Source organism: Anolis sagrei, chromosome 2 (genome assembly GCF_037176765.1).
Source record: "Anolis sagrei isolate rAnoSag1 chromosome 2, rAnoSag1.mat, whole genome shotgun sequence".
NCBI classification, from domain to species: Eukaryota; Metazoa; Chordata; class Lepidosauria; order Squamata; family Dactyloidae; genus Anolis; species Anolis sagrei.
Genome location: NC_090022.1, coordinates 159891969 through 159916534, shown reverse-complemented (window position 1 = coordinate 159916534; position 24566 = coordinate 159891969). Strand labels below are relative to the sequence as shown.

General features: G+C 43.2%; 1 protein-coding gene across 2 annotated transcripts in view; it reads left to right on the top strand.

Annotated features, from left to right (window-relative positions):
- IL27RA (interleukin 27 receptor subunit alpha) overlaps positions 1–24566 on the top strand; it is a 48387-nt gene that overhangs the window by 8804 nt on the left and 15017 nt on the right. For both annotated transcript variants that reach the window (XM_067463995.1, XM_067463994.1), the window contains 6 exons: positions 7461–7593; positions 10237–10403; positions 13102–13256; positions 14391–14544; positions 17420–17499; positions 21885–22080. In XM_067463995.1, the coding sequence (XP_067320096.1) occupies positions 7461–7593; positions 10237–10403; positions 13102–13256; positions 14391–14544; positions 17420–17499; positions 21885–22080 (885 nt within the window). The remainder of the gene's footprint in view (positions 1–7460; positions 7594–10236; positions 10404–13101; positions 13257–14390; positions 14545–17419; positions 17500–21884; positions 22081–24566) is intronic.

Genomic DNA, 24566 nt, shown 5'->3' with positions numbered 1-24566 from the left:
AGATATTTCTAGTATGTAACCTGTACTGTGGCTCCATCCTAAATGTGTTGAGTCTTAAAGTAAAGGTAAAGGTTTCCCCTGACATTAAGTATAGTCGTGTCCAAATCTGGGGTATGGTGCCCATCTCCATTTCTAAGCCGAAGAGCCAGCATTGTTTGTAGACACCTCCAAGGTCATGCGGCCAATATGACTGCATGGAGCACTGTTACCTTCCCGCAGAAGCAGTACCTATTGATCTACTCACACTTGCATATTTTTGAACTGCTAGATTGGCAGAAGCTGGGGCTAACAGCGGGAGCTCACCCCGCTCCCCAGATTCAAATCACCAACCTTTCGGTCAGCACGTTCAGCAGCTCAGTGGTTTAACCCGCTGCACCACTAGTCTTAGAATACAAGAAATAGTGAGAAACCGTTGTCAACAGGGTGAGAGTGTTGCTACCTGATTGTTAGAGCAGAAAAAGAGATGGAATATCCTTTATCTGAAATGCATGGGAAATGTTCTGCATTTTGTATTTTGGAATGCTTGCATACTTGGAGATGGGATATAAGAGTGAATATGAAATGCACTTAAGTTTCATATAAAGTTAATTGTATACCCAACATTTTAAATAGTTTTGTGCATGAAAAAAAGTTTGTGTGCATGAGACCTCTGGTACCACTTAAGCTGGTATAAGAGGCATTGCATAGAATGATTCTAAGATTCTTCTAAGCTTGTTGTGAGAGAAATTAGAATAATTAGGATAGAATGAGATGAGAAGCATGTGGCCCTCAAGATGTCCTTAGATAAACAAAAAATTAGGATATAAATATTATATAGATGTGTGTAACTAATCTCTAAAATAGCCAATTGTTCAAATTAACACTGCAGAGTCCGTTACAAATAACAGTAGGAAAGAAGGTCCATCTATACAAATAAAAAAATAATGTTCATTTGTGGGATTAACATTACTCAAAAACCACTAGACGAATTGCCGCCAAATTTGGCCACAAGACAACTACTAACCCAAGGAGTGACCATCACTAAAAAAACCAATTTTGTCATTTGGGAGTTGTAGTTGCTGGGCTTTATAGTTCACCTACAATCAAAGAGCATTCTAAACTCCAACAACAATGGAATTGAACCAAACGTGGCACACAGGACTCCCATGGTCAACAGAAAACACTAGAAGGGTTTGGTTGGCATTGACCTTGAGTTTAGGAGTTGTAGTTCACCTACATCCAGAGAGCACTGTGAACTCAAACAATGACGGACCAAACTTGGCACAAATACTCAATATGCCCAAATGTGAATACTGGTGGAGTTTGGGGAAAATAGACCTTGACATTTGGGAGTTGTAGTTGCTGGGATTTATAGTTCACCTACAATTAAAGAGCACTTTAAACTTCACCAACGATGGAATTGAACCACACGTGGCACACAGGACTCCCATGACTAACAGAAAACACTAGAAGGGTTTGGTGAGCATTGACCTTGAGCTTGGGAGTTGTCGTTCACCTACATCCAGAGGGCACTGTGGACTCAAAGAATTATGGATCTAGACCAAACTTGGCATGAATATTCCATATGCCCAAATATGAACACAGATGGAGTTCAGAGGAAATAGACCTTGACATTTGGGAGTTGTAGTTACTGGGATTTATAGTTCACCTACAATTAAAGAGCATTCTGAACCCAACCAACAACTTCCCACACAGAACCCCCATGACCAACAGAAAATACTTAAGGCTATCCAGTCCAACTCCTTTCACCAGGGTGAGATAACATAATCAAAGCCCTCCTGACAAAGAGCCATCCAGTCATAGATGTAGATATATATGATTCACACACACACACACAGATATAGTATCATAGATTTGAAAGGGACTCCTACAGAAGGACAATTTGCATGTTGCCTGTTCCAGAATAGGCAAACCAGACAATCTCTACATCAACACTGATAAAGAAACAGCAAGAAATATCGTTTACCCACAACATAAAGAAATTACATATATGAACAACAACAAATATCTATGCAAAGCAATGAGCGTAATGGAGTGGGAAGGCCCAGGGAGCGGGGTTTGAAGGATAGGTATGTCCATGTTCCACTGCGAAGTGTAGCTAAGTTAGCAAATTAGTGTAAAATAAGTATCTGAGGAAAGATTAGGTAATAAGAGCAAACATTTGAAAAGGCTAGTGAGAAAGTTGGGTTGCAGCAAATGGATGGTCTGTAAGTCCTAGGGACAAAAAGTCCTTTTTGGTGTTGAGAGGAAGGAAGTGGAGTAGTTTGAGGCACCTAGTTGGTTGGGGACTGTGGTGAGAAAGATAGCAAGACATTGAGTACAGACTCTGAGACAGTTCTTGAAACTTCTCAGAGCTGTATAAAGAGGAAATGCAAGAAAGTGGTAGCAAGCAGTATGGTTTACCACTTGTTTATTTTAACATTTCTTTCTAGTGAAGAAAGAGGTCCTAGAAACAGTTAATTCTGCTTTAACTGGTGGGAGGGAGATATTTTGAATGAGTTGTGTGTTAGGCCATTCCTGAAGAAGGCTCTTCTGGGTGTCCATCCAGTTACGTCTATCCTGTAGGTCAGAGTTTTCTAAACTGTGTATTGCAACACATTAGTGTGTCGGCATCAGCACATGTCACACTAATGTAACCTCTGAACCTCTGTGAAATAAGCAATACTACTGAAATGTGGAAGTTTTACAATGTTTGATGACCAAACACACATGTCTTTATCATTCCACCAAATATTCAAAAACTGTGCTCATCCCATCAACCTCGTAGGTAAAGGTAAAGTATTCCCCTTGACATTAAGTCTAACCGAGTCTGACTCTTGGGGCTGGTGCTTATCTCTATTCCTAAGCTGAAGAGCTGGCATTGTCTGTAGACGCCTCCAAAGTCATGTGGCCAGCATGACTGCATGGAGCACTGTTACCTTCCCGCAGAAGGATCTACTCACATTTGCATGTTTTCGAACTGCTAGGTTGGCAGAAGCTGGGGCTAACAGTGGGAGCTCACCCTGCTCCCCTGATTCAAACCACCAACCTTTCGGTTGGCAAGTTCAGCAGGTTAGCGATTTAACCCGCTGCGCCACCGGGTACTCCAGGGGTCCCCAAACTAAGGCCCGAGAGCCAGATACGGCCCTCCAAGGTCATTTACCCAGCCCTCGCTCAGGGTCAACCTAAGTCTAAAACTACTTGAAAGCACACGACAACAACAACAACAACAACATTCCTATCTCATCAGCCAAAAGCAGGCTCACACTTACCATTGAAATACTAATAAGTTTAACAGGCGGTGCTTTTATCTAATTTTAGTTTGTTAAGTTATAATTCGTATTTATATGTTGGGTTGTATAAATTTTGTTAGCATGGATGCATTGTTGTTGTATTCAGGCATTGAATGTTTGCTTTTTATGTTTGGAATCCGCCCTGAGTCCGTTGGGGAGATAGAACGGAATAAATAAAGTATTATTATTATTTGTTAAATTTGTTCTTCATTTTAATTATTGTATTGTTTTAAGTGGGTTTTTTTGCACTACAAATAAGATATGTGCGAGGGCCGGCTAAATGATCGTGGAGGGCCGTATCCGGCCCCCGGGCCTTAGTTTGAGGACCCTTGGTGTAGATCATAGAATCACACAGTTGGGAGAGACCTCGTGGGCCATCCAGTCCAACCCCATTCTACCAAGAAGCTGGAAAATTGCATTCAAAGCACCCCCGACAGATGGCCATCCAGCCTCTGTTTAAAAGCTTCCAAAGAAGGAGGCTCCACCACACTCCGGGGCAGAGAGTTCCACTGCTGAACAGCTCTCACGGTCATGAAGTTCTTCCTAATGTTCAGATGGAATCTCCTTTCTTGTAGTTTGAAGCCATTGTTCTGCGTCCTAATATCCAGGGCATCAGAAAACAAGTTCGCTCCCTCCTCCCCAGGCCCGTAGCCAGGATTTCGATTCGGGGGGGGGGGGGGGGGCTGAATTTTTTCAGGGGGGGTTTCGGGGAGGCTGAGTTTCGGGGGGGGGGGGCTGAGTCTGAGTGAAAGAGGGTCTAGCCTAGCAAACCTTTTGTATCATTACCCCAATACCCCCATGCATATGGGATATATTGAGTATGGTGATCAGATCATGATATGAATAAACATAACACTTTAAATAATGCACCAGTAAGGCCTTTTCGCGAACCACCATGAGAATTTCGGGGGGGGGGGGAGGCTGAAGCCCCTCAAGCCCCCCCCCTACATGCCTGCTCCTCCCTGTGACTTCCTCTCACATATTTATACATGGCTATCATGTCTCCTCTCAGCCTTCTCTTCTTCAGGCTAAACATGCCCAGCTCTTTAAGCCGCTCCTCATCAGGCTTGTTCTCCAGACCCTTGATCATTTTAGTCACCTTTCTCTGGACGCATTCCAGCTTGTCAACATCAGGCATGGGCAGACTTCAGCCCTCCAGGTGTTTTGGACTTCATCTCCCACAACTAATGTGATGTACAAACGTCACATGTGTACTGATAATAACAGAACTGGATCTGCCATGAGGTTTTGGATACTGGAGAGCAATAGTGAGGTGTTGGAAGACAAAACCACATAAGCAGTGTGTGTTGCATTTGGCCCTCAGGTAGCTTGCTGCATTCAGGCACAAGGGTGGATTCAACCCTTGCCAGGAATCAATTTCGGCTGTCACTCTGATCAGCATTTGGGATTTAAAATTAAAATGACGTCTTAATTGCAATGAAGTACTTTGAGGCAAATCCTGCTTGCCGTAGTCTACTGCATCAAACAAAGAAATACCATATAGAGGGTGTAACATGAGTTTTAAATGCTTGTAGTCCTACCAGCCCCCGGTGGCGCAGTGGGTTAAAGCACTGAGCTTGTTGATTGAAAGGTCGCAGGTTCGATTCCGGGGAGCGGCGTGAGCTTCCGCTGTCAGCCCTAGCTTCTGCCAACCTAGCAGTTCGAAAACATGCAAATGTGAGTAGATCAATAGGTACTGCTCCGGCAGGAAGGTAATGGCGCTACATGCAGTCATGCCGGCCACATGACCTTGGAGGGGTCTACGGACAACGCTGGCTCTTCGGCTTAGAAATGGAGATGAGCACCACATCCCAGAGTCAGACATGACTGGACTTAATGTCAGGGGACTACCTTTACCTTTTTAGTCCTACCAGGGCAGGGGGATCTGATAGTCATTTCCCCCTCTCTCATAGCACACTCTTTTTTTTAAAAAAGCATTAATGGAAATAACATTTCATTAATGCTTTTAGGACTTGGTTGATCTGCTGATGATACTGGCATCCGGAGTGTGTTCCGGGGGGAGGGCAGTCAATCAGACTAGACACCCTTGCATAACCACAAGACTGAAAGAAGCCCAGTGCAACATCTGTACACAGTTTCTGCTGCATCAGCTCTGTTGTTTTCTCTTTCAAATTGTTTTTTTAAGAGCCACTGTGAACATTTTCTCAAGATCCTACAGCAAGGGTCCCCAAACTAAGGCCCAGGGGCCGGATACGGCCCTCCAAGGTCATTTACCCGGCCCTCACTCAGTGTCAACTGAAGTCTGAAATGACTTGAAAGCACACAACAACATCAGCCAAAAACAGGTCCACACTTCCCATTGAAATACTATTCAGTTGATATTTAAAAATTGTTAAAATTGTTCTTCATTTTATTTATTTATTTATTTATTTATTTACTGCATTTATATTCCGCCCTTCTCACCCCACAGGGGACTCAGGGCAAATTACAATGTACATATACATGGCAAACATTCAATGCCATAGACATACAACATAGATAGACAGACACACAGAGGCTATTTAACATTCCAGCTTCATGAGGGTATTTGGCCACCAGGGGAGCTGTCGTTTTACCATCCATTTGTGACACTGATGGGGTACTTCCTCATTCTTTGCATGCTTGCTGGAGATTTTTAGTTAAGTTAGCTTCCCCGCATAAGCGGTACCTAAATTTCTTACTTGACAGATTCAACTGTCTTTCGGGCTGTAAAGGTCGACAGCAAGCTACACAATGGTTGGAAGCTCACTCCGCCCTGGGCTGGCTTCAAACTCATGACCTTTCAGTCAGTAGTGATCTAATGCAGCTGACTCCCAGCCAGCTGCGCCACAGTCCCGGTGCGTTCTATACTAAACATGCCCAGCTCTTTAAGCTGATCCTCATAGGGCTTGTTCTCCAGACTTCATTATTGTGTTGTTGTTGTTGTTATTATTATTGTATTGAATTATTATATTGTTTTAAAGTGTTTTTTGCACTACAAATAAAATATGTGCAGTGTGTATAGGAATTCATTCATTTTTTTTAAAAAAAATATAATCTGGCCCTCCACCAGTGTAACTTGGCCCTTTGTTTAAAAGGTTTGAGGACCCCTGCTCTAACCACTAGTCCTGCTGTGGGGACCTATGGGGATTGTAGTCCAAAACATCCAGAAGACACTGGGTTACTTACCCAGTATGGAAAATAAGACCATCTAGTTCAGTGGTTCTCAACGTTCCTAATGCCGCGACCCCTTAATACAGTTCCTCATGTTGTGGTGACCCCCAGCCATTAAATTATTTTCATTGCTACTTCATAATTATAATTTTGCAACTGTTATGAATTGTTATGTAAACATCTGATATGCAGGATGTATTCTTATTGGAGTATTATGGGAGGATTGATTTTGTCATTTGGGAGTTGTAGTTGCTGGGATTTATAGTTCACCTACATTCAAAGAGCATTCTGAACTCTACCAACGATGGAATTGAACCAAACTTGGCACACAGTTATCCTATGACCAACGGAAAATACTGGAAGGGTTTGGTGGGCATTGACCTTGAGTCTGGGAGTTGTAGTTTGCCTACACCCAGAGAGCACTGTGGATTCAAACAATGATGGATCTGGATCAAACTTGGCACGAATATTCAATATGCCCAAATGTGAACACTGGTGAAGTTCGAGGAAAATAGACCTTGACATTTGAGAGTTGTAGTTGCTGGGATTTATAGTTCACCTACAAACAAAGAGCATTCAGAAGTCCAGCAACGATAGAATTAGGCCAAACTTCCCACACAGAACTCCCATGACCAACAGAAAATACTGTCTGTGATGGTCTTTGGCGACCCCTCTGACACCCCCTCACGACTCCTCCAGGGGTCCCGACCCCCAGGTTGAGAACCACTGATCTAGTTTAATGTGAGTTACATATCATCCTGGTGGTGTGCTCTTCACTGCAACTGCTCTAAAAACAAATGAGCTTGGGCTACAAGCTTGAATTCTGTTAGTCAAACTTTGGCTCCATCAGGTACTCATTAGGTGACCACTAGCATACAGGATTAAATTTGAGTGGGTTACAAGCTTACATACTTTGCAGTGAAAAAAGCATATGAATGTTGACATTCAGTCAATTCTGATTCTTTCCAATTGATATAGAGAACATAACTTGCTATGGTCTGGGTACTGATTTGGGAATATGTTATCTCTTTCTAGTTGATCAAGATGACTCCATAGTTCTGCAATGCTACCAGTCAGTGCCCAGCTATGATATGAACTGCAGCTGGCTCATTCGGAATGATCCAGATGTTGATGCCACCCACGTCCTCTACTACCAGAACCTAAAACGGTAAGCAAGCCACAAGTATCATTTATTTATTTATTTACAATATTTATAGCCTGCCTTTCTCAACCATACAGCGACTCAAGGCTGGTTACGGATTGGCACGCTTCGATGCCATACATTCATAAAAACAGTTAACATCTATATAAATAAAAATGTAATGTTCGTTTGTGGGATTAACAGAACTCAAAAACCACTGAGGGAATTGACAAAACACCTACTAACCCAAGGAGTGAACATCACTCAAAAAATTGATTTTGTCATTTGGGAGTTGTAGTTGCTGGGATTTATAGTTCACTTACAATCAAAGAGCATTCTGAACTCCACCATCAAAGGAACTGAACCTATCTTGGCACACAGAACTATGACCAACAGAAAACACTAGAAGGGTTTAATAATGTTTAATAATAAATAATAATAAAAACTTTATTTATACCTCACCACCATCTCCTAGAGCAGTGGTTCTCAACCTTCCTAATGCCGTGACCCCTTAATACAGTTCCTCATGTTGTGGTGACCCCCAACCATAACATTGTTTTCGTGACTATAACAGCCATTGTACTACTGTTATAAATCATAATGTAAATATCAGATATGCAAGATGTATTTTCATTCACTGGACCAAACTGGGCACAAATACCCAATGGAACCACATGTAAATGCTAGTGGGGTTGTGGGAGGATTGATTTTGTAATTTGGGAGTTGTAGTTGCTGGGATTTATAAGGTAAAGGTAAAGGTAGTCCCCTGACATTAAGTCCAGTCATGTCTGACTCTGGGGTGTGGTGCTCATCTCCATTTATAAGCCGAAGAGCCAGCGTTGTCCGTAGACACCTCCAAGGTCATGTGGCCAGCATGACTGCATGGAGCGCCGTTACCTTCCCGCCGGAGCAGTACCTATTGATCTACTCACATTTGCATGTTTTGCTGGGATTTATAGTTCACCTATAATCAAAGAGCATTCTGAACTCCACCAGCAATGGGTTTGAACCTAATTTGCCACACAGAACTCCCATGGCCAACGAAAAACACTGGAAAGGTTTGGTGGATATTGACCTTGAGCTTGGGAGTTGTAGTTCACCTATATCCAGAGAGCACTGTGGACTCATGCAATGGTGGATCTGGACCAAACTTGGCACAAATACTCAATATGCGCAAATGTGAACACTGGTGGAGCCTGGGGAAAATAGACCTTGACTTTTGGGCGTTGTAGTTGCTGGGATTTATTGTTCATTACAATCAAATAACATTCTGAACTCCACCAATGATAGAATTGGCTCAAACTTCCCACATGGAATCCCCGTGACCATCAGAAAATGCTGTGTTTTCTGATGGTCTTTGGCGACCCCTCTGACACCCCTTTGCGACCCCCTCAGGGGTCCCGACCCCCAGGTTGAGAAACACTGTCCTAGAGGGATTCCGTGTTGCTTGGAAAGCACTCAAAGATGGAAACCCGCAATATACGGTGTCATTGTTTTACTGTTCTATTGTTTTGCTTGATGTTTTATTATTTGTTTATGAGTTTATTGTGTATTGTATGTTGTTTTTTGTCGGCGGCCTTGGCCTTTGTAAGCCTCATCGAGTCCTTCGGGAGATTTTGCGGGGTATAAATAAAGTTAATAATAATAATAATAATAATAATAATAATAATAATAATAATACAAAAAGTGCAAAGACAACAACACAAAGCAGCAACAACCAACATGAACATTACAAAAAACAAAACAAAACCCTGATTAAGATCAATAGAATGCAACAATAGCTGCAGAATACAAAACAAACTGCAATCAATATCAGTTTCATAAAGTGCATGGTGAAAAATCTCTAGGTCCTCAAATTTCTAGATATGGTCAAAGGCTTGCCTAAAAAGTTATGTCTTCAGTTGTATACGGAGGGCTTGGAGAGTGGGGGCTAGCCTAATCTCCCTTGGGAGGGCATTTCAAAGCTGGGGAGCCACCACCAAGAAGGCCCTCCTCTCTCTCTTGTCCCCACCAACCGCACTTGGGACAGAGAGAGGGTTTCCTTGGTAGATCTTAGTGCCTGCACCAGTTCATAGAAGGAGATGTGGTCTCGAAGCTAAGTTGGACCCAAAGCATATAGGGCAGTGGTTCTTAGCCTGTTGGACTCCAGATGTTTTGGTCTTCAACTCCCAGAAATCCTAACAGCTGGTAAACTGGCTGGGGTTTCTGGGAGTTGTAGGGCAAAACGTCTGAGGACGTACAGGTTGAGAACAACTGGTATAGAGCTTTATAGGCGATAACCTGCACTTTGACTTGGGCCCAGAAACCCAACAGCAGCCAATGAAGCTGCTTTAATAGGGCCATGGTATGCTCCCTATAACCAGCTCCCATTAGTAATCTGGCCGCCGACCTTTGCACTAACTGCAATTTCTGAGCTGTCTTCAAAGGCAGCCTCACATAGATAATAGAATCATACAATCAAAGAGTTGGAAGAGATCTCATGGGCCATCCAGTCCAACCCCCTGCCAAGAAGCAGGAATATTGCATTCAAATCACCCCTGACAGATGGCCATCCAGCCTCTGTTTAAAAGCTTCCAAAGAAGAAGCCTGCATTGCATTCGTCCATTTTTAATGTAACTAAGGCATGGATTGTCATGATCTCTTTGTTTCTGTTTCCCACCCTCTCTGTAGCCACCCTGGACAACCACACCTAGTGAAGTCTCAGAGAAAGCAGAACTGGTTGATCATTGAGCGACGCAATCTGACATGGGGGGAAGACTACAGTGTCTGGATGGAAATTAGCAGTGAAGCTGGGACCATAACCTCCAAGAAACTTAACTTCAGCTTGGATAACATAGGTAGGCCAAAATAAACACACAGTCATTTAGGAAAGGGGCTAGAGCAGTGGATCTCAACCTTCCTAATGACATGACCCCTTAATACAGTTCCTCATGTTGTGGGGACCCCCAAACATAACATTATGTTCGTTGCTACTTCATAACTGTGATTTTGCTACTGTTATAAATTGTAATGTAAATATCTGATATGCAGGATGTATTTTCATTCACTGGAACATTTTTGGCACAAATATCCAATACACCCAAATTTGAATAATAATGGGGTTGGGAGGGCGAGGGGGGATCGATTTTGTCATTTGAGAGTTGTAGTTGCTGGGATTTATAGTTCACCTACAATCAAAGAGCATTCTGAACTTGACCAATGATGGAATTGGACCACACTTGACACACAGAACTCCCATGACCAACAGAAAATACTGGAAGGGTCAAGGGCATTGACCTTGAGTTTGGGAGCTGTAAGTTCACCTAAATCCAGAGGGCACTGTGAACTCAAACAATGATTGATCTGGACCAAACCTGGCATGAATACTCAACGTACCCAAATGTGAACACTGTTGGAGTTTGGGGAAAATAGACCTTGACATTTGGGAGTTGTAGTTGCTGGGATTTATAATTCACCTAGAAAGGTCATTCTGAACCCCACCAATGATAAAATCGGACCAAAATTCCCACACAGGACCCCCATGACTAAAAGAAAATACTGTATTTTCTGATGGTCTTTGGCGACCCCTCTAACACCCCCTTGCAACCAACCCCCAGGTTGAGAAACACTGGGCTAGACATTCCCTTGAACGAACTCTAATATGTTTTGTCATTCAAAAAATACTTGCATACTTCTGCAGATCTAGATTTAGGATGTGATTGTGTTGGGGTCCTTATAGCACTGATACTTGCCCTAGATCCTCTACTAAAAAGAAAGATCTGTGAGCCACAATTTTAATTTTTTCCCCACAGAGCTCTGATTATAATTATGGGAAATAACACTACAGAGGAAATAATTTATGCTGCCACGGTGAGCTCATGATGGGGCAAATTAATCTAGGACATTGGTTCTCAACCTGGGGTCCCCAGATGTTTTTGGCCTACAACTCCCAGAAATCCTAACAGCTGGTAAACTGGCTGAGATTTCTGGGGGGTTGTAGGCCAAAAACATCTGGGGACCCCAGGTTGAGAACCACTGATCTAGGATGAAATTGTCCCCGTATGAAAGCCTTCACTTGGGTGGTGGGCAGTATGTCGTTTGTGGAGGATGTTGGCAGGGCTCTTGTACATGTTTATGCCGCTCTCTATAACCTGCAATGTTATTGGAGGGAGGGCCTTTGGTGTCTCCTTAGCAGTGGGAGCTATAGCTATTTGTGCAAGTGGGAGCTTGTCTTGTGTAAGTGGACACCAGCCACACACATACATGCATATTTTCACTTTTATTGTGTGTATAGATGTTGTTGTTTATTCGTTCAGTCGCTTCTGACTCCTCGTGACCTCAGCCCACGCCAGAGCTCCCTTTCAGCAGTGGCCACCCCCAGCTCCTTCAGAGTCAAGCCAGTCACTTCAAGGATACCATCCATCTATCTTGCCCTTGGTCGGCCCCTCTTCCTTTTTCCTTCCATTTTTCCCAGCATTGTTGTCTTCTCTAAGCTTTCCTGTCTTCTCATGATATGGCCAAAGTAGATAGTTGTAGTTTTACTTAATAAAATGGTAATATAAAAAAATAACTTCCAGAATCCCCTCTATTTGGGCTGTAACTTGAAGACTCCTGGAAAGATTAGGGATTAGTGGCAAAAAAGCCAATGGGATTTTGGCCTGCATCAGTAGGAGCCTAGTGTCTAGATCTAGGGAAGTCATGCTACCCCTCTATTCTGCCTTGGTTAGACCACACCTGGAATATTGCGTTCAATTCTGGGCACCACAATTGAAGGGAGATATTGATAAGCTGGAATGTGTCCAGAGGAGGGCGACTAAAATGATCAAGGGCCTGGAGAGTGGCTTAAGGAGCTGGGCAAGCCCTATGAGGAGTGGCTTAAGGAGCTGGGCATGTTTAGCCTGAAGAAGAGAAGGCTGAGAGGAGACATGATGAGGGCCATGTATAAGTATGTGAGAGGAAGTCAGAGGGAGGAGGGAGTAAGCTTGTTTTCTGCTTCCCTGGAGACTAGGATGCGGAACAATGGCTTCAAACTACAAGAAAGGAGATTCCATCTGAACATGAGGAAGAACTTCCTGACTGTGAGAACCGTTCAGCAGTGGAACTCTCTGCCCCGGAGTATGGTGGAGGCTCCTTCTTTGGAAGCTTTTAAACAGAGGCTGGATGGCCATCTGTCAGGGGTGCTTTGAATGCAATATTCCTGCTTCTTAGCAGGGATTTGGACAGGATGGCCCATGAGGTCTCTTCCAACTCTTTGATTCCATGATTGCAATGAATAAAATAACTTTCCCAGCCTCCCTCATCTCTGATCATTGGCTATATTGGCTGGGATTTATGGGGTTTGCAGTTCAATAGCATCTTGAGAAACCCATATACCATTCGACGTGATAACACAAAACATACACAGGCCCATTTGCAAAGTTTGCTGTGGGTGAGACTGATTCAGAGCTGAGTGTCAAGACACAATAGGCTTGTTCCAAGTCATTTCAGTTGGGGGAAGGAATCAAATGGTGAGAGACACAATTATTGATGGCTAAGTCTTTCTCTCTCTTTTCCCAGTGAAGCCCCCTCCTCCTATTCTGGACCCTGTGGTGCCTGATGCTTCTGGGGCTCACGTGAAATGGAACAACGACGTATGGCATAAGTTTGTTGATCATGCCCCTCTCATTTGTGCTCTGCGATACAAAGCATCCAAAGACCACAACTGGGTCTATGTAAGTTGTAAGAGAATTAGCCTTGCCTGTTTTCCTTTCCCATCAGCTGCTACCTGACTTGCCTATGAGAAGTGCCTGCCTAATATTTATTTATCATTTATTATTTATTTACAGTATTTATATTCCGTCCTTCTCACCCCGCCGGGGACTCAGGGCAAATTACAATGTACACATATGTGGCAAACATTCAATGCCAAAGACACACAACAGATCTAGACAGACAGTCAGAGGCTATTTAACTTTTCTGGCTGCCAGGAGAGCTGTCGCTTTCATCGTCCGTCTGCGACACTGATGAAGTACTTCCGCATTCCCCACATGGTTTTGCTGGAGTCTTTTTTATGGCCTCGTAAATTAGTTAAATTAGCCTCCCCACACATAGGTGGTACCTAATTTCCCTACTTGACAGATGCAACTGTCTTTCAGGTTGCAAAGGACGACAACAAGCTATACAATTGGTCGGAAGCTCGCTCCGACCCAGGCTGGCTTCGAACTCATGACCTTTTGGTCAGAAGTGATCTTAATGCAGCTGAGACACTAGGCACACTGCACATATCTTATTTGTACTGCAAAAAAACCCCACTTAAAAACAATACAAAAATTAAAATGAAGAACAATTTTAACTAATAATAATAATAATAATAATAATAATAATAATAATAATTTATTCCATTCTATCTCCCCAAGGGACTCAGGGCAGATTCCAAACATAAAAGGCAAACATTCAATGCCCGAATACAACAGCAATACATCCATGCTAACAAAATTTATACAACCCAACATATAAATACGAATTATAACTTAGCAAACTAAAATTAGATAAAAAGCACAGCCTGTTAAACTTATTAGTATTTCAATGGGAAGTGTGGGCCTGCTTTTGGCTCATGCGATAGGAATGTTGTTGTTGTGTGCATTCAAGTAGTTTTAGACTTAGGTTGACCCTGAGTGAGGGCCAGGTAAATGACTTTGGAGAGCCGTATCTGGCCCTCGGGCCTTAGTTTGAGGACCCCTGGCCTATGATGATAATGATATTTTGTTTTGTGTGTGACTTGACAGGAGCTAAAGGAGCTAAAAATCCTTACTTAAAGAGTTACATGTAGCAAAAATAATAGTGCTGACTTTTTTTTTGTTTTCCAGCTTCAGATGGAGAGTGTAGGCCAGGAGGACTATGAACTTGAAGATCTGAAACCCTTCACTTTCTATGAGGTGGAGATCCGCTGCACCCCAGAAATGAAAAATGGTTTTTGGAGTGAATGGAGTCCTCCCCAAGTCTTCAGAACCCCTGAGGCTGGTAGGTACTGGCTTGGAGGAAGGAGAAATCCATTCTGATGAGAGTGGGATGCATTAATATCATGGGAGACGCTTAGTTGATTGTACATATTTTAAAAACATTGGTTGGTTGCATTCATGTGTTACATTTTGAGAGGGACAGTTAATGTAAAACTAAAAGAAGTGTGTGTGTGTGGGGGGGGGGGGGGTTGGGGTTGAAACGTACTCCACGTTTGTGGCCCTTCGGTTTAATGGATTTTTAATAATTTTCAAGTTTAAATCATCTTATGATAATGCCACAAACTCCCCAAATGCACAAAAAATGCAGAACCCCCCATCATCTCAATGCCTGACGTTTTCTTCCATTCCCCTTCTAAACTAATGATAGGAAGTAATTCCTAGTAGTGATGTTCGAGGATAAATGAAGGAAAATCAGGTATATTGCCATATTCTCAAGAGGGAGTGTGTCCTATAGAGGAAAACTGGGGAGTAAATTATTATGATTTCTTTGTTGTACTATATGTTAGCATGGACTTTTTACCATTAGTATGCTGTAAACCGCCTCTAGTCCCCCCAGGGATGAGAAAGGTAGTATATAAATACAGTAAATAAACAAATAAATAAATGCTTTCTAGATCCTGTGTAGTTAGCCATCCTTGTTCTAAGTTGAAGCTGGGAAACTTCTTACATCTTTTTGAGAGATGTTCTTGGGATGCAACCCATTGATGAAAGGAAGGCAGAATATAAGCACATTTTAGCTTAAAGCATGTATTATTTATTTATTTACAACCTTTATATGCCGCCCTTCTCACCCCGAAGGGGACTCAGAGCAGCTTACGAGATATATATACATACAATATATTATATTATTAGCAAAGTATCAGTATTAAATATTACTATATTGTTTGTTGTTGTTCATTCGTTCAGTCGTCTCCGACTCTTCGTGACCTCATGGACCAGCCTACGCCAGAGCTCCCTGTCGGCCGTTACCACCCCCAGCTCCCTCAAGGTCAGTCCAGTCACTTCAAGGATGCCATCCATCCATCTTGCCCTTGGTCGGCCCCTCTTCCTTTTGCCTTCCACTTTCCCCAGCATAATTGTCTTCTCTAGGCTTTCCTGTCTCCTCATGATGTGGCCAAAGTACTTCAGCTTTGTCTCTAGTATCTTTCCCTCCAGTGAGCAGTCGGGCTTTATTTCCTGGAGGATGGACTGGTTGGATCTTCTCGCAGTCCAAGGCACTCTCAGAACTTTCCTCCAACACCACAGCTCAAAAGCATCGATCTTCCTTCGCTCAGCCTTCCCTAAGGTCCAGCTCTCACATCCGTAGGTGACTACAGGGAATACCATGGCTTTGACTAGGCGGATCTTTGTTGCCAGTCTGATGTCTCTACTCTTCACTATTTTATCGAGACTGGACATTGCTCTCCTCCCAAGAAGTAAGCGTCTTCTGATTTCCTGGCTACAGTCTGCATCTGCAGTAATCTTTGCACCTAGAAATACAAAGTCTGTCACGGCCTCCACGGTTTCTCCCTCTATTTTCCAGTTGTCAATCATTCTTGTTGCCATAATCTTGGTTTTTTTGACGTTTAGCTGCAACCCGGCTTTTGCGCTTTCTTCTTTCACCTTGATTAGAAGGCTCCTCAGCTCCTCCTCGCTTTCGGCCATCAGAGTGGTGTCATCTGCATATCTGAGGTTGTTCATGTTTCTTCCAGCAATTTTCACCCCAGCTTTGCATTCATCCAGCCCCACACATCGCATGATGTGTTCTGCATACAAGTTGAAAAGGTTGGGTGAGAGTATGCAGCCTTGCCGGACGCCTTTCCCAATCTTGAACCAGTCTGTTGTTCCGTGGTCAGTTCTGACTGTTGCTACTTGGTCCTTGTACAGATTCCTCAGGAGAGAGACAAGGTGGCTTGGGATGCCCATCCCACCAAGAACTTGCCACAATTTATTATGATCCACACAGTCAAAGGCTTTAGAATAGTCAATGAAGCAGAAGTAGATGTTTTTCTGAAACTCCCTGCCTTTTTCCATTATCCAGCGGATATTGGCAATCTGGTCTCTCGTTCCTCTGCCTTTTCTAAACCCAGCTTGAACATCTGGCAACTCTCGCTCCATGTATTGCTGGAGTCTTCCTTGATTGTACTATACCATTATATTGTAATATTATTATTATATTATATTATAATTAGTATATTATATTATTACATGTAATATAAATATATAATTATAATAATATATTATTATTAGTATTATTAGTATTCTATTGCATTACATTATAATATTATATAGTATTCCCATTAAGCGGACCATAGGGGAGTGATTTCCCATTAAGTGGACCATAGGTGAGTGAAATCCCATATGAAAGCCCATAAAACACCCAATAATGGTGTCATAAGGAAGATGGTGTATTCACTTGAGAAATTCAGATAGCTGGAATGGGATCCCTGGTGGGCTGGATATGGCTCCAGAGTCTGAGGTTCCCAGTGCTTGGGCTATGGTATTAGTTTTCACTAAATGATTGAAGTATTTGGAGACACCTTGGGAATGGATCCAGTAGATCAGTCGTTCTCAACCTGGGGTCCCCAGATGTTTTTGCCTTCAACTCCCAGAAATCCTGTCAGCTGGTAAACTGGCTGGGATTTCTGGGAGTTGCAGGCCAAAAACATCTGGGGACCCAAGGTTGAGAACCACTGCAGTAGATCCATTTAGAGTTGCAGTAGGTGGAATCAAACCCTTCTCTTGAGAGTCCACCATTATATTTCTTGTATGATGGCGGAATAAACAGATTGTATCTGAGGCTAATTCGTATTTTTCTTGCATATATATTCTTTGGCGACAGTTCTTGTCATTTCTTAGTTCACACTAATCCTTGAATATTTTTCTGTTACCTTAAGCTCCATTAGGTCAGGTAGATGTCTGGCGGGAAGTTGGCATTTCTAAAAATGGGAAACCAAGTTTTCTTCTACTATGGAAGGTAAGATGGCAGTGGAACAAGTCAATCCAATACCTTTGGGTTTGGCTCAGAACGTGAATGAGAGAATAATCTACAGCAATATTGAAAGGATCATTATCTCTCTCAGAATGGCTTACAAGAAGCATGTTTTTTTTAGGACACAGGCCTTCAAGAACTATAGCTTCAAAAACCAGTGGCCTTGTTGGTTGGGTAATTGTTAGCAGTTGTTCAAGATGTATTGTCGAAGGCTTTCATGGCCGGAATCATGGGGTTGTTGTAGAGTTTTTTGGGTTATATGGCCATGTTCTAGAAGCATTCTCTCCTGACGTTTCGTCTGCATCTATGGCAAGCATCCTCAGAGGTAGTGAGGACTGTTGGAACCAGGCAAAAGGGTTTATATATCTGTGGAATGACCAGGGTGGGACAAAGGACTCTTGTCTGCTGGAGCTAGGTGTGAATGTTTCAACTGACCACCTTGATTAGCATATAATTGCGTGACAGTGCCTGGAGCAAAGTTTTGTTGAGAGTTGATTAGATGTCCTTGTTTATTTCCTCTCTGTTGTTGTGCTGTTGTCATTTTAGAGTTTTTTAATACTGGTAGCCAGATTAGCAATTATATGCTAATCAAAGTGGTCATTTGAAACATTCACACCTAGCTCCAGCAGACAAGAGTCTTTTGTCCCACCTTGGTCATTCCACAGATATATAAACCCCTTTTCCTAGTTCCAACAGACCTCACTATCTCTGAGGATGCTTGCCATAGATGCAGGTGAAACGTCAGGAGAGAATTCCTCTAGACCATGGCCATATAGCCCGAAAAAACCTACAACAACCCAGTTGTTCAAGAGTTTAAAAAGGTTCTTCTTTTGGAGTGCAACTCCCAGAATCCTCTGTCAGCATATTCATTGGCTTCTGGCTGGGGAGGCATCAGAACTCAAATACACACACAACTACATTTCCAAGCTCTCCCTTACTAAATTATCAATGGGAACTTGGTACTGTGCTCCGTGAATACAATTGTGGCTGTTGTGCAAGGAAAAAAAACTATACCCTGGTAATGGAAACCCTCTTGTGTCCCACTTTGGAGTGCATAGCAGTTTGAACCAAGAGGGTTAACATAAAGAGAGAACTGTTAGCAGATATGCCGATCTAGCAACAAAGAGAAGTTGCTGTGCTGGCAGAGAATAGAGACAGCTGGTCACCAGTGTTACTTCTCTTTTGGTTGGCACATTGCTCTTCTTTTATTACACTATATAACATGATTTTTGTTCCCAGGTTATAAATGTCATTTCCTGATTGGTTCTACTATAAAAACAAGGAAGAAGTTTTGTGAAGTGATGTTATGTGCTTTTATGGTTTTGACCTGGATTGTATTGTCGAAGGCTTTCATGGCCGGAATCACTAGGTTCTTGTGGGTTTTTTCGGGCTATAGGGCCATGTTCTAGAGGCATTTCTCCTGACGTTTCGCCTCCATCTATGGCAAGCATCCTCAGAGGTAGTGAGGTCTGTTGGAAATAGGAAAATGGGTTTATATATCTGTGGAATGACTGGGAGTGGGGGGGGGCAAAGAGCTCTTCCCTGCTGGAGCTAGGTGTGAATGTTTCAACTGACCACCTTCATTAGCATTTGAAGGCCTGGCTGAACCTGGGAAAATGTTTTGTTGAGAGGTGTTAAGATGTGCCTGGTTGTTTCCTCTCTGCTGTTTTGCTGTTGTAATTTTAGAGTTTTTTTAATACTGGTAGCCAGATTTTGTTCATTTTCATGGTCTCCTCCTTTCTGTTGAAATTGTCCACATGCTTGTGGATTTCAATGGCTTCTCTGTGTAGTCTAACATAGTGGTTGTTGGAGTGGTCCAGCATTTCTGTGTTCTCAAATAATATGCTGTGTCCAGGCTGGTTCATCAGGTGCTCTGCTATGGCTGATTTCTCTGGTTGAAGTAGTCTGCAGTACCTTTCATGTTCCTTGATTCGTGTTTGGACGCTGCGTTTGGTGGTCCCTATGTAGACTTGTCCACAGCTGCATGGTATACGGTAGACTCCTGCAGAAGTGAGAGGATCCCTCTTGTCCTTTGCTGAATGTAGCATTTGTTGGATTTTCTTGGTGGGTCTGTAGATAGTTTGTATGTTGTGTTTCCTCATCAGCTTCCCTATGCGGTCAGTGGTTCCCTTGATGTATGGCAAGAACACTTTTCCTCTGGGTGGATCTTCGTCTTGACTCTCGTGGCTTGTTCTTGGTCTTGCAGCTCTTCTGATGTCTGAGGTGGAGTATCCATTGGCCTGGAGAGCCCAGTTGAGGTGGTTCAGTTCATCTTGGAGGAGGTGGGGTTCACAGATTCTTGTTGCACGGTCTGCCAAGGCTTTAATGGTGCTTCTTTTTTGACTTGGGTGATGGTTGGAGTTTTAATGTAGATATCTATCTCTGTGTGTGGGTTTTCTGTAGACGATGTGACCCAATTGTTGATCTGGTTTGCGGATGACTAGGACATCGAGAAAGGGCAGTCTTCCTTCATTTTCTTTTTCCATGGTGAACTGGATGTTTGGGTGGATGCTGTTAAGATGGTCCAGGAACCTGTTGAGTTCTTCTTCTCCATGGCTCCAAATGGTGAAGGTGTCATCCACATATCTGAACCATATAGTGGGCTTTTTGGTTGCTGTCTCCAGGGCTTGTTTTTCAAAGTGTTCCATGTAGAAGTTAGCTATGACTGGGAATCCAGTTCACAATGGAAAAAGAAACAATGATGGATCTTGACCAAACTCTACACGAATACTCAATATGCCCAAATGTGAACACTGGTGGAGTATGGGGAAAATATAATCTTGACATTTGGGAGTTGTAGTTGCTGGGATTTATAGTTCACCTATAATCACAGAGCGTTCTGAACCCCAACACCAATAGAAGTGGGCCAAACCTCCCACACAGAACCCCCATGACCACCACAGTGGGCCACAGCAAGGCGTGGCAGGGGACAGCTAGTAAACATAATAAATAAAGAAATAACTGCAAAAACTTTGGTTTTGTGGCACATCCTGCAGCACATTTTGCTATAGTTGTTTGATGAATAGCTCTTAGTGTCTCAACAAATTCAACATAGTTTATCTCAGCCACTGAAACTAAGTTTCTGAAGTATATCAACTACTTTCAAAGTAAGTGGCGCACAATTAAACAGGAAATAACAGTTTCAAACCAGGAACAGTTTTTTTCCCCCCAAATTTTGTTACATAGCGTTATGGTTGTGAGTTGCTGGGTGGGGCCAATATAAGGTCAGTTTATTATACAGTAATTAACATTAGATCAATATTTTAATAGTGTTATGTAAAGATATATAAGGGAGGCATTTTGTTTTCAGTACCAAACAGCACATTCCAGTCCGGATTTTTCTGCAGCGATTATTTATGGCTTCCATGTTAGTGGAGCAGTGAATCTTCTCAGAATTGTCGGTAGCCTAAAAAAGAGTGTTCCAAGGTGTTTAATCTGTTTGGGGCTAGACATCAGCATTTTGGAGAACCCAGTTTCAATGGCCTAGTAGGGATTTAAACCCTGGTCTCCCTAAGTCCTAGTCCAATATTCAAACCACTAAACCAGTGGTTCCAACCTTTGGTCCTCCAGCTGTTTTGGACTTCAACTCCCAGAAATCTCAGCCATCTTACAAGCTGTTAGGATTTGTGGGAGCTGAAGTCCAAAACTCCTGTAGGACCAAAGGTTGGGAACCACTGCACTACACCATACTGGCTCTCTAGATTTTAACTTTACCAAAGATATTTCCATAGTGCAGATGAACTTTGGTAGAAAAGGTTGTTAATGTAGATCAGCACACTTGCCTGCATTTTAGACTGTTGTTGGATATACCTTTCCATAGGAATGGTAACAATGGGCACCTGAGCTTTCACACTGCTGAATTTTACCACTACTCCACTTAAATCCTGTTGAGTTAGGGTCTTTTTCCTTCAGATGTGTGTAGTCAGATTTGGAGCTGAGGGAAGGGACTAATACAGGATGGCAATCATCTCAAATCCTAGCTCGAGCATGTGTCTTGCTGTTGTCAGTGAAAAAGCTTTTTAAAAAGCCCAGTGCCACTGTTTAAGGTGCAGCTGCTTTAATGAAGATTGTGTCATGTTTATCTTTCATTTGCCAGCTTTGTGCCTTTAGTGGCCGCACGACAAGCAGATGCAAATTCTGTTATTGTGGCTTTCCTTGCCAAGAGAAGCCTTGCTCTCTCCCATTTGTTGTCCTGTCTTGCAGCTTGTAAAGGACACAGAACAAATCAATTTAGCCAATTTACAGTGGTTGTCGCAAGTGTGGTCTAGGCTTCCTTAGCAGGGCCAAGAGTGTGTGGTTGTCAGTGGCATCATTTCAGGATTAGTTTTATTTTTGTTCTTACAATTTACTTCTTGACATCTCTTTTTCAGGCACCGGACCATGAAGTAGCCCGGGGAGACATCCTTGACTATGAAGTCACCTACCGGGATGCTAGCAAAAGGGTCTCCAAGATGGTGTGCCATTGCTGCAATGCTACTCTCCCTCCCACAACCGAGTATGCTTGGGTATCAGCACGCAATTCCATTTCGAAGACACTACCAGCCAATCTCAGCTTGGAGCAAACAGGCAAGGGTTGATACTTCAGTGGGAAACAGTTGGCGGTATTTCCTGCTAGAGACTGGGTGCTGTCTTTTTCTCTTAGGGCCCATTTCTTCCCTCCCTTCATTTTCTGATCTGAATCAATGTAAAGGATAAGTGTTGGTGTGCCTGTTTATATTCTTCCCCAGTTCCCGTCTCCTCACAAGTCAGCTTATTTCCTGTTTCCCTTTCTTTCTTTCCCCACCCATCATGCATATAGTCAGAGGCCCTGGTGGCACAATGGGTCAAACCCTTGTGTTGGCAGGACTGCTGACCAAAAGGTTGGCGGTTTGAATCTAGGGAGCAAGGTGATCTCCTGTAAGTCAGCTCCAGCTTCCCATGCGGGGACATGAGAGAAGCCTCCCACAGGATGGTAAAGCATCTGGACATCCCCTGGACAAGTCTCTGACACCAGAAGTGACTTGCAGTTTCTCAAGTCGCTCCTGACACAAAAAAATGCATATAGTTGCATACATGCCGAATGTACAATAGGCACTCAACCATTCAGTTTCATGTTGTTTGAAATAGGATACATACTAGGGGGGATCCCTATGTATACTAATGGATTTTGTAAACATATACGTATATTTAAAATAATCCTGCCTGTTCAAGGTAATTTAAAAGACCGGACCGGGGCTAATGCAGTTTTAGAGGGCCTGAGAAATTAGGTAGAGTCTATGGCTGTACATTTCCAGGGCCTAATAGAAGAAAGTAACCTGGGTAACTGGTAGAAAAAGATATGGCCAATTTCAACAGTATCTGGGGCTAAGCTAGAACAAGTCATTCTCAAAGGTTTGTTTACACCACCAGGTCTTCAGGCTCTTATGAAAGGAGGGGAGGGATGGGGCCTGTCTTATTTCTCTAGGAAGGGCGTTCCAGAGGCAGAGGGCCACCATGCTTGTGATGGTGGCGGGAGCGAAAGGAGGGCCTCCCTGGAAGAGCGTAAAGTCCGCACCGGTTCATAGAGGGGGATGTGATCGTAAAGATAAGCGGGGCCCAAACTGTTTAGGGCTTTATAGGTCATAACCTGCACCATGAATTTGGCTCGGCAAAGGGGCGTTGTAAAAGGGGCTTTATATGCTCCCTATAGTTTGCTCCAGTAAGGAACCTGGCTGCTGCCCATTGTACCAGTTGGATCTTCTGGGCCATCTTCAAGGGCAGCCCCACGTAGAGTGCATTGCAATGGTCCAATCTGGATGTACCCAAGGTGTGGACCACGCTGGCCAAGTCAGACTTCACGAGGTATGGTCGCAGTTAGCACATGAGTGTGTTGTGCAAAGGCCCTCCCAGTCACCGCCGACACCTGAGCGTAAAGTGACAGCGTTGAGTCCAGGAGAACCCCCAAGCTATGGACCTGCGCCCTCGGGGGGAGTGTAACCCAGTCGAGCACAGGTTGCCACCCAATACCATGGTCGGCCCCACCAGGAGGACCTCTGCCTTGTCTGGATTAAGCTTCAACCTGTTAGCCCTCATCCAGTCCATCACAGCTGTCAGACACTGGTTCAGGGTCTGGGAAGCTTCCTTGGAGTTTGGTGGAAATGAGTAGTAGAGTTTTTAAGTCTCTTCTGATGTGTTTTTCAGGGTTTTTATGAGTGATGGTCACTTGTTGGCCTGAGAGATGTCTTGTGTCCATATTTGGTGTCAATTCATTGAGTGGTTTTTGAGTTATGTTAATCCCACAAACGATCATTACATTTTTATTTATATACTAGCTGTACCCGGCACTCTTTGCTGTGGCTAACCTTCCCTTTTTCCCTCATTCCTTCACTCCCTCTTTCCTTCCTTCCTGTCTTTCCTTCTCTTCTTCCTTCTTTCTCTACCTCTTTCCTTCCTTCCCCCTTTTTCTTTCTCTTCTGCTGTCTCTTTTCTTCCTTGTCTTTCCTTCCCTCTCTCTCTCTCTACATCTTCCCCCCTTCCTTCGCTCCCACTTTCCTCCTTCTTTCCCTTTTTTCTTTCCTTCTCTCCTTCTCTCCTTTTCTCCTTCTTTCCTTCTCTCCTTTTTTCCTTCTCTCCTTCTTTCCTTCTCTAACTTTCCTTCCTTTCCCTTTTTCTTTCCCTTCCTCTTTCTCTCCTTTCTTCCTTCTCTACCCCTTTCCTTCCTTCTCTCTCTCTTTGCTTCCATGCTTCCTTCTCCCTTTCCTTCTTTCTTTCCCTCCCTCTTTCTTCCCTTTTTTCTGTATTGTCATTTACCTTTTGGGGGCTTTTTAAGTCCCTTCTGCTGTGTTTTTCAGTGTTTTTATGAGTGAAGAACATACACTGGGTTGTTAAGTGTTTTGTGTCCAAATTTGGTGTCAATTCGTCCAGTGGTTTTTGAGTTATGTTAATCCCACAAACGAACATTATATTTTTATTTATTTAAGATAATTTGTTAATGAGGGATGAGGTCTATAAGACTTTCCGACCCACCAACCAGTGTGACCTCAATGTAGATCAAGGAACATTGATCCTCAAAGGATCCTTGACAGGAATGGATT